The sequence below is a fragment of the Garra rufa genome, chromosome 23 (assembly GCF_049309525.1).
Source record: "Garra rufa chromosome 23, GarRuf1.0, whole genome shotgun sequence".
NCBI classification, from domain to species: domain Eukaryota; kingdom Metazoa; phylum Chordata; class Actinopteri; order Cypriniformes; family Cyprinidae; genus Garra; species Garra rufa.
The window spans coordinates 17,289,219-17,306,940 of NC_133383.1; the positions used below are offsets into that span (position 1 = coordinate 17,289,219).

General features: G+C 37.5%; 1 protein-coding gene across 5 annotated transcripts in view; it reads right to left on the reverse strand.

Annotated features, from left to right (window-relative positions):
- Positions 1-17,722, reverse strand: part of dlg2 (discs, large homolog 2 (Drosophila)) — a 259,268-nt gene that overhangs the window by 63,325 nt on the left and 178,221 nt on the right. For all 5 annotated transcript variants that reach the window (XM_073829906.1, XM_073829904.1, XM_073829905.1 and 2 more), the window contains exons 11-12: positions 9,968-10,027; positions 9,131-9,289 (exon numbers count right to left, since the gene is read on the reverse strand). In XM_073829906.1, the coding sequence (XP_073686007.1) occupies positions 9,131-9,289; positions 9,968-10,027 (219 nt within the window). The remainder of the gene's footprint in view (positions 1-9,130; positions 9,290-9,967; positions 10,028-17,722) is intronic.

Sequence of the window (17,722 nt, forward strand, 5' to 3'; positions counted from 1 at the left end):
TCTTTTTCTGAGAACTCTTGTTCTGTACATACAGAATTCAGCCATCAATGATGTATGATGATCATACATTTGAATAGGAGTGATTCTAGTTCAGTTCACAAACAAATGACTCAAAAACATACACAAAAAGTGCAGTCTGATTCATAAACATCTTACTCTTTTAAGCTGGTCTTTTTAATGAATCGTTCAAAATCCATCCATCCATCCATCTATCCCAACTCATAAACATGACTCTTTTAAACTGGTCCTTTTAATGAATCATTCAAAATCCATCAATGCATTCATCCATCCCGAATCATGAACATACTGTATGACTCTTTTGAACGGGTTCTTTCAATCATTCAAAATCAATCCATCCATCCATCCATCTTCATGAACATATTATGCGACTCTTTTTGAACATGTCCTTTCAATGGATTGTTCAAAATCATCCATCCATCATCTATCCAATAACACATCCATCCCGATTCATGAACATACTGTGTGACTCTTTTGAATTGATGCTTTCAATGAATTGTTCAAAATCTATCCATCCATCCAACAACACAACACATCCATCAATCCATCCTGATTTATAAACATACTGTATGACTCTTTTGAATTGATGCTTTCAATGATTTGTTCAAAATCTATCAATCCATCCAACAACACAACACATCCATCAATCCATCCCGACTAACGAACTTACTGTATGACTCTTCTAAATAGGTCCTTTCAGTGAATCATTCAAAATCCATCCATCCAACCATCCTAATTCACGAACATATGACTCTTTTGAACTGGTCCTTTCAATAAATCGTTCCAAATCCATCATCCATCTCGGTTCATGAACATACTCTTTCAAAGAGTTCCATTGAATCAATTGTTCAAAAACCATCCATCCATCCTGATTCACATACTGTATGACTCTTTTGAATTTGTCTTTTTAATTAATTGTTCAAAATACATCCATCCATCCTGATTCACATACTGTATGACTCTTTTGAATTTGTCTTTTTAATGAATTGTTCAAAATGCATCCATCAATCCTTATGCATAAACATGATTTTTTTTAACTGGTCCTTTTGATCAATCTTTCAAAATCAATCAATCCATCGAACAACCCATCCAGCTATTTATCCTGCTTCCTGAACATACTGTATGACTCCTTTGAACTGGTGCTTTTCAATGAATCATTCAAAATCCATCCATCCATCCATCCCGATTAATGAACGAGTCTTTTGAACTGGTCCTTTCAATTTTCAAAATCCATCTATCTGTCAATCCATCCTGATTCATGAACATAATGTAAGTTTGAACTGGTGATTTCAATGAATCGTTCAAAATCCATCCATCCATCCATCCATCCATCCCTCTCGATTCATTAACATACTGTATGACTCTTTCGAACTGGTCCTTTTAATGAATAGTTTAAAATCCATCCATCCACCCATCGATCCTGATTCATGAACATCTTTCAAAATTCATCCATACATCCAACAACTCATCCATCTATCCATCTTGATTCATGAACATATGCCTCTTTTGAACTAGTCCTTTTCAAGGAATCATTCAAAATCCATCCAACCAACAATCCATCAATCCACCCATCTATCCATCCAACTAACAACCCATCCATCCTGATTCATGAACATATCTTGTCTTGTGAACTGGTCCTTTCAATGAATCATTCAAAATTCAACAACCCATTCATCCAACCATCCCGATTCATAAAAACATTACTCTTTTGAACTAGTTCTTTCAATGAATCATTCAAAATCTATCCATCCATTCAACAAACCATCCATCCATCAATCCCAAATCATGAGCATACTGTATCACTGTTTTGAACCGGTCCTTTTAATCGTTTGAATCGTTCAAAATCCATCCATCCATCTATACACCTATCCATCTATCCTCACACTTTCACATTCCCTTTTTCTCCACAGCAGAGGCAACAACTATGACCTCTGAAATAAAACCATAAATACCTTATGATCTTAGCTGGGTTTCTCTCAGGCTTTGACACTCTATGGTGCCAATCCATAACTGCCATCGATCAACCTACTCAAACATCTCCGATACCCCTCAACACAATCAATAGACTTTCATCAGATTCACAGATTCGGAGAAAACACAGAGCAATTCAGCTGTTGAGCAGAAATGTTAAGACACGTATTGATATGCGCAGCTCCCTGCCGTTCTCAAAATCGCTCTCTCAGCGAGATAACTAGATGGCCTTTTCACTTCTTAGCTCAATGGAGTCTCCCGATAGCAGCCTCTTCTGCACCTTTGACTGTCAGAATCACAGCGGTAAACTCCAATACACTCAGCAGATGCAATCAAATCTTTTCTGCTTCATTTTCTGTCCCTCCTAAAGGGCAGGTTGGCCCCCCTAGGGGAAGTTTTAAGGATGACACAATTGTAAACACTGAACTTTTGTTATTAAAAAAGTCAATGTTTTCTCCCGAGGGAAATTGGCAAATGCTTGGTATATCATGAGAACTACAAGAGGTACAAAACTGGGGTTTTGACAGAGATTGTACCACTGATCAATCAACTATCAGTAAGAGAGAGGATGAAGAAGAGAGGGTTTCATTATTTGCTGGTTTACTATCTATCTATCTGTCCGTCCGTCCGTCCGTCCGTCCGTCCATCTATCCAACAACCCATTCATCTGAATCATTAACATATGACTCTTTTGAACTGGTCCTTTTAATGAATTATTCAAAATCCATCCATCTATCCATCCATCCAGATTCATGAATCAATCTATCAATCCATCCCGATTCAAGAACGTATGACTCATTTTAACTGGACCTTTTAATGATTCGTTCAAAATTCATCCATCCATCCATCCATCCATCCACCCAACCATTCATCCCTCCAGATTAAAGAACATAACCTATTTGAACTGGTCCTTGTAATTAATCATTCAAAATCCAACCATCCATACATCCATCCATATTTTTGAATCAGTCAATCAATATATCTGTCTATCTTATCCATCTATCCTGATTCATGAACATAATGACTCTTTTGACTGCTTTTAATGAATCATTCAAAGATCCAGATTTATGAACATACACTTTATGTGTTGGGACACCCCCTTCTAATGAACAGGTTTGACTACTTTTAATTTCTATGAGAACAAATCTTAATGTTTAATCATATAATGATATTCTAGGGCATTGTGTGTGTTTCTGTTTCTATTCTAACATAACATTGCATTTGTGTATAAGGCAAGGTTCAAAATGAAATGATTGATTCAGTCAGCTGAGCACCTCTGGTGTGACTTTAAATGCAGACCTTGCGCCAAAAACTCTTCACCAAACACTGATGACTTGTACATATAGGTACAGTCATTTTAGACACTTCCAAAACTGTTGCAACAAAGATGGAAATATATTTTTTAAATACATGAATCATGTTTCCATCTTTGTTGCCACAGTTTTGGAATGACCCTTTTCTGATCTAAAGAAAGGGGTGTCCCAATATTTTCGTCCATAAAGTGAATGTACAAGTCATTGGTGTTTAGTGATGAGTTTATGGCTCAAGGTCTGCATTTAAAGTCACACCAGAGGTGTTCAGCTGGGATTAGGACTTTTCTTATTGCAGACCAGTGAAGTTCTTCCACACTGACTAAATTAATAATTTCTTTTTTAACCTTGCCTTATACACAGGTGCATTGTCAAGTTAGAACAGAAAAAGATCCTGTCCAAACTGTTGCTATAAAATTAGAAGCACACAATTGCCGAGAATATTAGTAGGAGGTGTCCCAATACTTTTGGCAATATAGTGTATCTTGATTGCATTTTTTTTTGCTTTTGATATTTTATTTTGGACACTACAGTTGAAAAAAACACCACTAAAAATCTAGTATTGTTTTACTCTTAAGTGTAACCCTATTTTCAAACATGAATTTGAAAAGTTAAATAGTTTTAAAATAGTTACCTAATGAAATGTCTATTTATTTTTAAATAATTAATCAACACTACATCCCTTAAAAAGCATAGTCAAAACTTTAGTACGAGTCATGTACCAAAGTTCAATACTTAGGGTTAGTGGTTTGTTCAGATCTCTTTATCCTAGACTGTCTTAGCAAACACCAGTAATAAATTAAGCTAATTTAATCTTTACCCCCTCACTGATAATATGAGTTATGAATAAAAGATGAAAAGGCACACTTTAAAAAGCTCCAGTACAATTAGTATTCTCCTCATACAAAACAAACTAATATACATAAACAACACCTGTCACTGTTAGAAATGGTTTAAGTTCTCAGACATTTGTTATTTGCATTCTCCAGAAGCGTATTTCAAAAGTCTGTCAGCAAACTAGATTAAGCCAGTTTATCCTGCTCTAAAAGGAACACAAGTCATACAAATTAGAAGTAACAATATCTTGCGGGAACTGTGATTTATGGTTCATGTCAGTGCGAAATTGTCTACATCAGCAAAACGCAATTAGCATGCACCCTTCAGTTTTACCCCCAAACAAAATTATTAATCATGATACAAACAAAACGATCACTTTAGTTCAGTGAGTAGCCAGTGTATGGGACACGACCCCCATCAAATGCATATAAGGCAAAGCTACAAAATAGCCCGGAAAGCAAGAGCAGTTCTGCCAAACGGCTTCATCTATTTGGATCCGAACTGAATGATGTGATGGATTCTCCCTCCTGACTGATGATTCAGAGATGACAAGATCTGAATCCTCTGAGGTCCTCCAAAATACATCAGATCTGATTTCTCTCTGGGAACCATGCTTGAGGTTGTTGATTAGGATCAAATTAATTTTTGTGTACTATTGCCAAGTGGATACACATTAAGAAAACATCAAAGACATACAAATACTAGTCAAATCAAAGAGAATGACTACACTGAACAAGAAAGAGTCTGCTTGAAACATAATTTCGCAAATTGTATGCTCCTGGTGATGCCTAAATGGGTCAGTAATACCTGAAAAAAAGTTTTTGAAATTACTAGCAAATGTTTTTTTTATATCCAGGGTTTTGAGCCAATCATGCAAGCCATGGGTACAGTCAAATCTGTTGCATTATATATTTTTTAGTGCTCCATATGAGATTTGTTTCAGAATTGGCCAGTTTTTTATTTTTTTTACTAGCAGCTGTCAGGAGCTACTCAAACAAAGCTAATGTGAAGTAACAGCGCTCTTAGGCAGAGTATTTTGGTGTTTATGCGTCATAAACTGAGAACTGTTCCCTTTTGGTAAGATACTGACTGATCTCACACAGAATTGGCCATTTTCACAGAACTGCTGCCTGCGCTTTCCCTTGAAGAGCATCATCAAAAACCAGCAGACCCTGAACATGAGAGACAGCAATCCATTAATCACAGATGTTATCGCTGGCATTTTCATGAATGCTTTTTCTGCAGGTCCTGAGGATTTAAGCGATGCATTAGGTGTTAGCGGTGGCATTGTGAAATGCAAATCAACTCAAATCCCAGAGAAGCCAATTAGACGATGCTTTATAATTCATAGAGTAATGAACTTAAAAATCCAAATCAAAACAAACCGGTAAACAAAGCACGCCCACGCTGAGGGCATTATGCGCAGATTCGGATAACAGCGAAACATTACTCAGCCATTTGTGCCAGAGAGTCTCAGAGCATTTCCTCTGCGGCCAAACCCCCTGTTTACACTCCATTCATCTCCGGACTATTACATTTATATGCCTAGTCATTTAATCAGCAAGATGAGAGATGTTGCGTTATTGCTAATAAAGTTTTATATCCAATTAACGATACAAGCTGCTGCCTGAGCCTAAATTGAAATTAGTTAGACAGGAAATAAGGAAGATAAAATCCATCCACTCTGATTTATGATGCATTAATGTCAGATGGACGCCACAGGCGCACAAGCAAACCGTATATGACAGCAGCCAAACTATGACCTTCATGGGGAAGCTGTCAATAAGCAATACAGTCTAACAGATGAAAATATGGACAATTGACAGTGGCTGCGGAAGAGAAGGAAGTAAGTGGACAGCTGCAGCAGAGATGTGATTCAGTTATACTGTTGTCACGGGTAACTGCCATGGTAACTATCAATCTCCACGCTCGTGTCCTCTACATGCACTTTGCATCGTTGTCGGATGAAGTGTGAGGAGTAAAAATGAAAGAGAATTATGCAAAGCTGTTAGAGTTGCTCATCTGCAGTACTCAATGATAGTCAGCATAAAACAGCATTTGCAACCTGTTTTCTTTCGTTATCAGACAAACACTACTGTCACAGTTTAGGGTTGGTATGAATTTTTTAAATAAATTAATATTTTGATTCAGCAAGGATGCATTAAATTGAACAAAAGTGACAGTAAAGATGTAACATTTTACAGAAGATTTCTATTTCAAATAAAAGCTGTTTTTTTTTTTAATTTATATATTTACACAACAGTTTTTATTCTAGTCGTCGAAACTGATTGGCTGAGATGAGTGTGATATGCTAGTGATATGGGAACTCCAACCGTTTCGTCACTTCTATCAATTACACTATTTCTCACAGTGAGTGCCATGGCGGATGCCCAAATCCACTATCATTTTAAAAATAATACTGTTTTTGTGTCACAAAATGTAGTGTTAAGAATTTTTTTTAGGCGAGAATGTTCTAGTTTAGACTTCAAATACAGTGAGGAAAAAATTATTTGATCCCCTGCTGATTTTGTACATTTGCCCACTGACAAAGAAATAATCAGTCTATAATTTTAATGGTAAAAAAAAAAAAAATCCAGAAAATGCATTTCAAAAAAGTTACAAATTGATTTGCATTTTAATGAGTGAAATAAGTATCGCAAAACTTGACCTAGTGCAGAGGTCAGACCTTTCTTGTAGTTGGCAACAGGTTTGCACACATTAGGTTTTGTCCCACTCCTCTTTGCAGATCCTCTTAAAGTCATTAAGGTTTCGAGGCTGTCGTTTGGCAACTTGAAACTTCAGCTCCCTTCACAGATTTTTTTTTTTTAATGGGATTAAGGTCTAGAGACTGGCTAGGCCATGGCAGGACCTTAATGTGCTTCTTCTTGAGACATGACCGTGTGTTTTGGGTCATTACCCATCCCAACAAATTTTCAATGCCCTGGCTGAGGGAAGGAAGTTCTCATCCAAGATTAGACAGTACTAAACAGTCCTTTGATGCAGTGCAGTTGTCCTGTCCCCTTAGCAGAAAAACACCCCCAAAGCATAATGTATCCACCTCCATGTTCGGCAACACGGCGAGTTGAGTTGATGGCAAAAAGCTTGATTTTGGTCTCATCTGACCACAACACTTTTACCTAAGTCTCCTCTGAATCATTTAGATGTTCGTTGGTAAACTTCAGATGGGCCTGTACACGTGCTTTCTTGAGCAGGAGGACCTTGCGAGCGCTGCAGATTTTAGTCCTTCACAGCGTAGTGTGTTAACAATTGTTTTCTTCGTGACTATACTCCCAGCTGCCTTGAGATCATTGACAAGATCCTCCCATGTAGTTCTGGGCTGATTTCTTACTCTTCTCATGATCACTGAAACTCCATGAGGTGAGATCTGGCATTTCCCTTTGAGATTAGAGTGCTCCTAATCTCAGCTTGTTACCTGTATAAAAGACACCTGGGAGCCAGAAATCTTGCTGATTCATAGGGGATCAAACACTTATTTCACTCATTAAAAAGGAAATCAATTTAGAACTTTTTTGAAATGCGTTTTATTTTTTTTGTTGTTGTTATTCTGTATCTCACTGTTAAAATAAATTAACTTAAAATTATGGACTGTTCATTTCTTTGTCAGTGGGCAAACGTACAAAATCAGCAGAGGATTATTTTATTTTCCTTACTGTATGCAATTTGTTAATAAATATATAGTCTTCTTGAAAATTTGCTTAGATGTTTTCAGAGATGTGAGCTCCAGGGAGTCAGCAGGCATTCAGCGCTCATGAACCCACCGAGCGCAGCCTTACCTCTGCCAGATCTTCTGGAATTTACCACTGGCCCTAATGTCACTACGATGGTTAAACATAAGATATAATTTGGTCTCATTAATCTGTTATTTGTTCCAGAGAAAATAGTTTTGGCTGAGGGCATGTTATATTATACTTTACGTGAATGTAATGCTGCATATCAGAGCGCTGCATTTGTACATTTGATTCAACTGCCTAGCAACTTTTATGATGGCTGTTGTTGCTGTTTATTAAATATTAGTCAATAAATAATATTTTATATAAATAAAAGTAGTTTTTAATAACAGTTAAATTATTCTGCCATTAGATGGCAACAAGAGACTGTTTTTACGAGTGACTCAGCAGTGAAGGCTTTTATATATATAAAAAACTACAACAGGGTTGTAAACAAGTTAACAAGTAACTTTCAACAACAACTTGTAAGACACTGTCATCAGTAATCACCCTTAACAGATGAAAGGATAGTACGACAAAGATCCTCAGTGGACATTCAAACTAATGTTTTATTGTAAATATGAGATTGAGCTGAAGAATTAATGCTGTATCAGATGCATGTAATCACACTTGCTCAGTCTATCTCTCTTTTAAAATACTCTACATAATACAATGAACTTTTAATACAGCTTTCAATGAAGCAACTCAACATTTCTTCATTACTAGTTCTATAGTGACATTTTCGAATTAGTAACGGAGACTTGGGCTTAGCTGTTAAATTGTCAACTTGACATTTGAATCTATGGCGGAAGGAAGCAGTTCGCACAGAAGAGGCTTTTTAAAGACACTCCGTTGTTGTTTCTTATGTATTTACACACTCATGCCTTTGAACTGTTGTATTAATACAATATCACACTCACAGCCGTACTATATGGCTGTATAAAAATGCAGCCTAGGTGAGCATAAGAGAGTTACATACATATTTACTGTATAATAAAAATCTTACCAATCTCAAACTTTTAAACAGTAGTGCATTTTCTCAGTTTCTTTTTGAAGGTACTCTCAAAATATGTTGGTTCACTGTATCAAACCTCAGACAAGTAAAACAAGACTAAGGAAAGAGTTAGATATACTAAGACTAGTACATTATGGGCAGGGCATGCAGGTGACTTTGAAATGGGGGCAGGGCATGCAAGTGAGATTTGGCCACAGAGTTTTCATTTACATGCCTCATTCACGTCCCATGCAGAACGCTGTGCTCAGTACCTGGTGATCTCGGAGTCAGGGAGCAGGCCTACGTGATAGTGAGGGAAGTGGGGGATTGAGTGCATGGGGCTTTTATCAAACTCCACGGGGGAGTAGAGACGGGGAGAGGGGGCGCGGTCACTCAGTTTGTTCACAGTGCTGTAAACTGGCTCTGGAGGCCTGGTGTGGGAGAGAAAGAAAGAGGCAGAGAGCAGAGCAGCTAGGGTTAGTGCGCAGATTTAGATTGAAAGAGAGTAGTGACGGACCGATATATAAGCATTCCACCTATCAAATAATTTTCTGTATTTATTAACCACTTGATTTAAAAAAAAAATATATATACTAAATATTTTGGTATCAGCCATTACAAAAACCCATATCGGTCAACCACTAACAGAAAGAGGGAAAGAGAGAGAGTGAAAAACATAGCAGTGTAAGTGGGATGAACAAGGAAAGAACTGCAACTGGTTAGTTCAACATTTAGCTTTGATAGTTAAGTGTTACAATTTTAAAAATGGACTATTCCGTTTCACCATTCAAGCATCTTCAATCAGCCCTTTGAACGTCAATATTTTTTAATAATTAACGTTCTGTGTTGATATTGTCATGCCAGTGTAAAGAGACTCCACAGGGATTGACATCCAGGGACGTTGTAGACGTTTCATTCTTATTATTCATTCAATCTGTCTCAATCACTTTTGAACTCTCAAAATTACATATCCGAATGTCGCCGTCTCATTTTATACAAACAAACCACAGTCTCTAGGGTTCAAAAACAAAATAGGCTGCAGAAAGCATGCATTGTGGGACGTAATTGAACATTCAGGACCCAAACGGCGGCTCACTTAAGTCGCTCACCTCAACTGGAAGTGCTGGGAATCAAACCTGTGACCTTCCATCTCGTCTAATGAGGGATTTCTGATCAGAAACAGACAATAGGTTAGCATTGAGACAAAACAGACTGAATTTAATATGAAATTATATGTTAAAATGTGTATTCAAAACAGCTGAAATGTATTCAGTATTTGTTACGTGTAGCATGCAGAAACAAAACAGAGACACCAACAGAATTCAGGACAACACAACAAGCCCCCTTATACAACATAACTGGGTTTGACACAAACAGACCAAACCAACCACTCAAAATGTAAACCACATACACTACTGTATAATTTTTTAAAAAGAAATGAATACTTTTACTCAGCAAAGATGTATTAAATTGATCAAAAGTGACAGAAAAGATATGTACAATGTTCAAATAAATGCTGTTCTTTTTTATGTGTATCTATACGTTTTTTATCATGGCTCAATCTATCTGGAATGTGTGCTAGTTTATAACATGCAAGTTTCAGTGAGCAGATTTGTAACATCTGGTTGTGGGTAAAAAAGTGCAAGATCTTAGTGCGGATACAAGGCTACATTAGACACCTTGCAGATAAAGCGAGTAGGATATATTTGTGACAGGCTCCTCACTGGACGCATTCTCTCTTCGCTCTGCGTCGTGTGAGGCTGGCTTGTGTTTGTCTTGAACGGAGATGACTGACAAACCTCTTTTACCTTCCCTACATTCTACCCTTTTTTCTCTCTTTCTATCTTTAACACTACTCATTGTATCTTCTCCTCCCCAGTGTGTCTCTTCTCTCTCTCTCAGTCTCTCACTGTGTGTCTGGTTTCAGCACATTTCTTCAAATCTGCAATTCTCCCCTTCTCCTTGCCCTTAATACAGGGTCACAGCGGGCTAAATAAAACCATGACAAAACCCTTATTATCAACCACGGCACAAACCCTCTGGCTCTTCACACTGACGGCGAGGCACAGAGATAGAATTAGGAACAGGCCAGCATCACAGACTCACATTACATACAGGGAACCAGAAACTCAACATGATTTATGTAAGTAGCACACGTTTGTAGACAAATATTGATGATGGATGATATTTTGATGGTCCTGGAATAATGTATGCAGCAATTTGTCGTGTTGGTGAGCCCTGCACACTCTGAAATCTTATTGGTCTAAAATCCTGCTAAGCATTAAACACTAAAATACTTTATAAAGTGACAGTGTGGAAAGACAAAAGTCTTGTTAAAAAAAAATAAGATTTTGGGTGGGTTTAGGACCAGGGGGCCCACTAGGGGGCCTCAGCTAACTTCCAAGGGGACTTCAACATCTGAAACCCTATTGTAATTGTTAAAATGGCCAAGAATCAGCAATCTCCATTTAAAACTGATCATGAGACCAAACCTTAAGACGTAGAGACTTAAAACTTGGAGAAATGGTAGTACTCACACCGCCAACAACATCACCAAGACTCGCCCCAATCGGCCTGACGGGGCACTACAGCGATCAAAAGAAATTGGAATCCTTGGCTCACGCCAGACAAAACGCATGCCTCAGATTGAATTTTGGAAAAAATTGGGGTCTTTTGGATTTTTTGAAAAATCTACATTTGCAAACTAGTCCAAACCAGTGCAGGAAAATTCTCTGGAGAATATATCTAAATAGTTGAACTTTCGACTCGCTGATGTAAAAGGGACGCCAAAACGTTCTAAAGGGGCAGGGCCACTTTTAGTAAAATGCCTAAAACTTCTGTACAGAATAAGATATCTTCGCCAAACTCAGGACACTTATGTAAGAGCTCAATTTGAGGTCACAAAAAAAAAAAAAACACATCGCAGAGCTTGACCACTTGGTGGTGATATAAAAGGGAAAATAAAACAAAAATGTCGATAACTGTGCAACCATTTGTCCTATCAACATAAAAATCGATGTGCATGGTCTTGCTGCCACAAGTCTATATGGACATTTGCGTATCTCAAAAAAACATGACCACATGAGCACCTATTAAAAAAAGAAACTCATGGGCTGTTTGACTAATGGCCCCAAAAGTCAGAGCGAATTTTAAAAGAAATCGGCCACTAAGGGGCTATATTGCATTCACATATATACACACGATTTTTGTATCATATGATAAAACTCCTCATTCCGGACATCTACTTCCGAGTACTAGATCTATGTTTTCTGCTCAATCTAGAAAAAAAACACTGCAGTACAATTCTCTGGACTCTCTAGGTAAATAATTATGTTGAAATTTAAAAAATGTTGAAATTTACCCTTTGGGAAGCTATAACGGGGTCATTTAGAAAAGGGGCCTGTCCAAATTTACCCAAAATCCTATAAAGCCTAAAGGAAAACTCAAAACTTCACGAAACCTGATGAGCACATGCAACAGGTGATTCTAAACAAGCATGCAAAGTTTTAAGGAGATCGGACCACAGGTGGTGCTATAGCAGTCATAAACATAAAAAAAAAATCATATTTCTATAGCAAATTACCTGTTTTTGCCAAAAATGTTTTTTTTTTTTTTTTCAATCATTGATTTAGGTGGTTACAGGCTAGGGCTGCACGATATTGGGAAAAAATTACATTGCAATATATTTTTTTCTTGCGATATATATTGCGATGTGTACAAATTCATTTATGTTCATCAGGTTGTTTTGAACTGCTTAAAAATCAAATAATTCAAGAATAATTGGGGTAATTTTGTAAGCATTTTCAAAGAATAAAAAAATGTAAAAGTACAGTATAATCAAAACCCTGAAATAAAATACTTTTTAAAGAATATTTTGGGTAGTTTCATAAACAGTTTGACTCACCTTATTCACTGTCAATTCAGGCAAATCAAGGCTCTAATATGAAATTAATAATGAATGTTGCTTTTACCCTGATGAAAGGGAAATCAGCTTCTTCCTTTCACGAAAAACATTAAAAGCTTAGCCAAGATGGAGGGACAGCTGATCATAGCTGTTACAGGGATAACATTTTTTAGCAGCAGAGCTACTGCAAGCAATTTTTAGTTTTGGAAATCCATTTATCTTTGTTTATTTATCTTTGCTGAAACTTCCACGTCTGTAGGAGAGCGCGGGTCATGGTTGCTTAGCAACGGCAGACGCCACTCTGACAAGTTACAGAGCGCTTTGGAAAGAAGGAGAAAGCGGCGCGCCTAGCGTTTTCAGGCGCGACATGTGAACGGTCCCTTAAATTCGTAGTGTTTCCGCGAGTTGTGGCAACAACTGACAGGCACTCCCGACAAAGCACCTGTTTTTGGTCAGCAGCATCCTTTTTGTATCCAAAATACGCTTTTCTCCCGACCCGCGCTCATTTCACCATGCGCAAGTGGAGACTGCATGCATGAAGTAGGTGAAGCAACGTGTGCATTGGAGTTTTTAAAGAACCTTTAAACATGAGTTAATTACTTTATTTTAGACAAATATGTGACCCTGGACCACAAAACCAGTCTTAAGTCGCTGGGGTATATTTGTAGCAATAGCCAAAAATACATAGTATGGGTCAAAATTTTAGATTTTTCTTTTACGCCAAAAATCATTAGGAAATTAAGTAAAGATCATGTTCCATGATGATTCTTTGTAAAATTCCTACTGTAAATATATCAAAATGTAATTTTTGATTAGTAATATGCATTGTTAAGAACCTAATTTGGACAACTTTAAAGGTGATTTTCTCAATATTTTGATTTTTTTGCACCCTCAGATTCCTGATTTTCAAATAGATGTATCTCGACCAAATATTGTCCTATCATAACAAACCATATATCAATAGAAAGCTTATTTATTGAGTATTCATATGATGTATACATCTCAGTTTTGTAAATTTAACCTTATGACTGGTTTTGTGGTCCAGGGTCACATATAGATCCGTGAATAGAAAGTTTAGAAACATAGAAAGTACATTTTTAAATCAGACACACATAAATTTTTTTTTGCCCTGCATCGTGACTGCCACGATGTGACTATCGCGCATGCGTACATCGCGATGACAATGCTGAAACGATCTATCGTGCAGCCCTATTACAGGCTCATACAGAATATGTACAAACAGTATGTAATGTCTTTTACCATATTTGCTTAAATGCCTTAAAGTGCCAAAACCCCCGTAAATGGGGCTGCTATATTTATTTTTTATTTTTTTTATTCAAAATAACATACAGTACCAATCACAAGTTTGGTTAAAATTTACTGTAAAAACCACATCCTACATTAAAAATGCTGAGAAACATTGGTGTCAGGTAAAGGTTAAAGCTGACATAATGACTTATAGGCTTTACAAGACTAACAAAGGATGCTGATGTAAGACCACATGTACATAACAGTTTCTCAGAATTAAAGTCAGAAATAAAAGTCCTTAAGGTCAGTGACAGCTGTTCCTCTGCAAATCACAGTTTGCTAAATGACATCTTGCATAAGAACTCTCTGCCTACACATCTAATAATCATGAATGTCCAGTTCATTAGAGGTGTGCTTAGTAATAATTAAATACTGACCTAAGGTAGCACTGCTGTGTTTGTGCATAGAGCGAGTATAGAATGTTCTACTTCTGCAGCTGTTTTATTTATGATGATTGAACGACCAGGGTGTGTATGTGTGGGGGTAGGTTTGCTGTCCTATAGCCTTACAGAAATATGTGAAGAATTTCTAACTGTTTTTTGGTGTAATATTATGGTGTATGTTTGTGTGCATGTCTTTCCTCCCAATGCATGATGATTATACCCCGGAAATCCAGAGGTCTCGCGAGAGCACAATTTGAATTGTCTCTGCAAGACACTCTGGCATCGAGCAATGATGCATGTTACTGAATTACGTAAGCAGTTCTGGGAACCAATCAAATCGGTGTATCTGATGTAGGCGGGCCAGAGGCGAGCTAAGCTGATGACGACAGCACTGCGACGTCCGGAATCATTTAGTAAACATTGAAAGAGGAGTACTTTGGCCGCTACAATGAATGAGTTAGACTTGGCTTTTCATATAAAAGAGGAACAGAAAACCGCGCTCGAATCGTTCCTTTGCAAGAAGGATGTTTTTGCTGTTTTGCCGACTGGATACGGCAAGAGTTTAATCTATCAGTTAGCTCCGCTGGTAGCTAAGCGTATGGGGCTTAGTGAAAACTTAGTGATTGGTCGTGGCGTTATCCAATTGCGTGCAGTGAGAGTTTCAAATGCATTCTTGGTGCCGCCCCTCGAGTTAGGCTCTTTTCATTGCTCGATGCCAGACCCTTAATCTTAATAGATTAGGGTCTGTATTTTTTCCAGGCTATGACGATTACACATTTGTTCCCACTTCACACTTTGTTCTTCTAAACCAAAATGACACATGCACGAACACACACACGAACAAAAACATGTCCATCCCCCCTTGGAACATCTGTCTAATGTCACACCTAATTAATTATTCAACTTGCAAGACATAACATACTGTAAGTTTACATTTATTACGCAAATCTACATGAAATGCCCCAGTCCGTATTTCACTTAAAATCAATTCCCGAGTGTCTGAACTTAAAAAAGACATTAGTGACTATAACATTCTGGCATTCCATACTATAATCTTCAGCCAAACCTTTGATTTTCTCTTAATCTCCTGTGGAAAACACAGTACAGATGAAGGGGGCTAAACTTCCAGATGGGTTTATGCTTCCTCAAAAACACAGACCACATAAACCTCTTAGAGAAGAGGGGGTTTAATCTGTTTCTCTCACCTCTGGGAAAGGTCACGTTCTTTGTTTGGAATGCGTGTTTGCATGCATGTTTAGCATTCATGGTGAAACTAGGAATTATTCACAGCATGGTGACATTAACTGTGTTTCACGTCTGTTAAAAGTGACAAACATGGTGGAGAAATTGCAGTGGCTGTTTTGAACTTTGGTATTTATCAAGTAATTAGTTATTCATCTAAAAATACTCTAGGTTTGCAGAAAAACAAAACCATCTTCCCCCGTGGATTGATGAAGCTTATTATAGTGAGCATGGTCATATGCCAATAATGCTAGTGGAATTCTGGGATTTAGATTCAGCGTGTGTCCAAGAGGCAACTGCCCCAAAAACTGTTAAACAACCATTGCTAGACACTCATAACACTGCTAGCAAAAGCCTCAGAGGCCCAAAACAACCAGAGGATACATTAACACATGAAGAAGCCAGCCGGCAGAAAGAGTGCGAGACGAGTTAATCAAAACCGAAGTCTGTTGTTACATTCTTTGCTATTCTAAAATTCACAGTTCTCAAGTCTTTAGATTCAGTTCTGTGCTTCAGTTTTCTTTTCCAGAAAACTCCAGGGATGATACTCAGTATTCACATCACTCGGAGGTTCAGGTTGCATCGCAGTGAACCAAACACATCCCCAGCCCTGCAGTCCTGAACATATGTCTCCCAAAAAACCCTTAAAACCAAGCCAGCATGCAAAAACAAGCTCATGCTGACAACACAAACTGATATCATTACATATTTAGGAGTTTGAATCAGTATGATCATTCTGTACTTTTTTTGCAATAAAAACTTATGCTATGTGGTTGCTAGGGTGTTCTATGTGGTTCCTTACTAAAAATAGTCAACCTTTAAACCGGGCAACCTGAAAAAGGTGTCTGTGCAAAAGGACACTGCATTCCTTCTTGCACATTTCAGACCATTTGCAAAGTGACATTTCCAATGAATGGTGCTAAAAGCATGTTCAGGTTTATTCAAAACGGATGAATGTGAATATCACAATGGTTTTTGTGATATCGTGGAAGTTTGGAAATTAAATGTCCTGTGACTGGCGCTAAAAATGCATTTAAAAATAATGTACTACCTAAACTAAACCCTACCCAAAACATAATCGATAGAGTTAACTAAGCAAAGTGAAAACAAATATGTGACCCTGGACCACAAAACCAGTCTTAAATAGCACAGGTTTATTTGTAGCAATAGTCAAAAACACATTGTATGGGTCATAATTATTGATTTTTCTTGTATGCCAAAAATCAATAGGACATTAATTAAAGATCATGTTCTATGAAAATATTTTGTAAATTTCCTACCGTAAATATATCAAAACTTAAGCAACTATGCCATTTTAGCTTGCTTTTTGCATCTTTGAACTTAGTTATTGAGTGCTAAGTTTCACGGTACTCAGACCTGTGTGCTCCGCAACTACACCAGGTGAGCTACTGAGCAAGTTTACCATGTCAGAAAAGCCATACATACAGAGCTAAATATGTGATGCAAATGGTAAAATACATTTGTTTATACATCACACATTACGATAAACATGCTTTGAGGCCATAAATAGTATTGGGCAAAGAACTAGGGCTGCCCCCTAATAGTCGACTAACCATTAGGCTTGGTCGACAAAAAATGTATTAGTCGCTTAGTCACAAAAAAAAATCAACAGGAAGTGGCGAAGTCACACAGTCTGTGATGAACAGATTGTTAATGGCTGATCAGGCAGGACATCCAAACACTCGCCTATCTATCGACCTCAAATATGGCTTATCTGAAATATGTAAGTAGCAGCAACTTTACATGACCGCTTAATCTAAATGCTAAATTAACCTAGAAAATGTGCACTATTCAGGTGTCTGTGTGGAGTGTGGAAGCTGAATAGTAGTGAGCACATGTGTGCATGACAAATGGAGGCATTAAATAAAATACTTAGTCATTTTTGGTCATTCAGATAAGAGTAATACATCTGTAGAATCTGTAAAGACACTACTTTTATTTGTGTGCACTCACAATAAGAACAAAACACTGCGCTTTGGTTAAATAACGAAAGCAGACATGAAGTG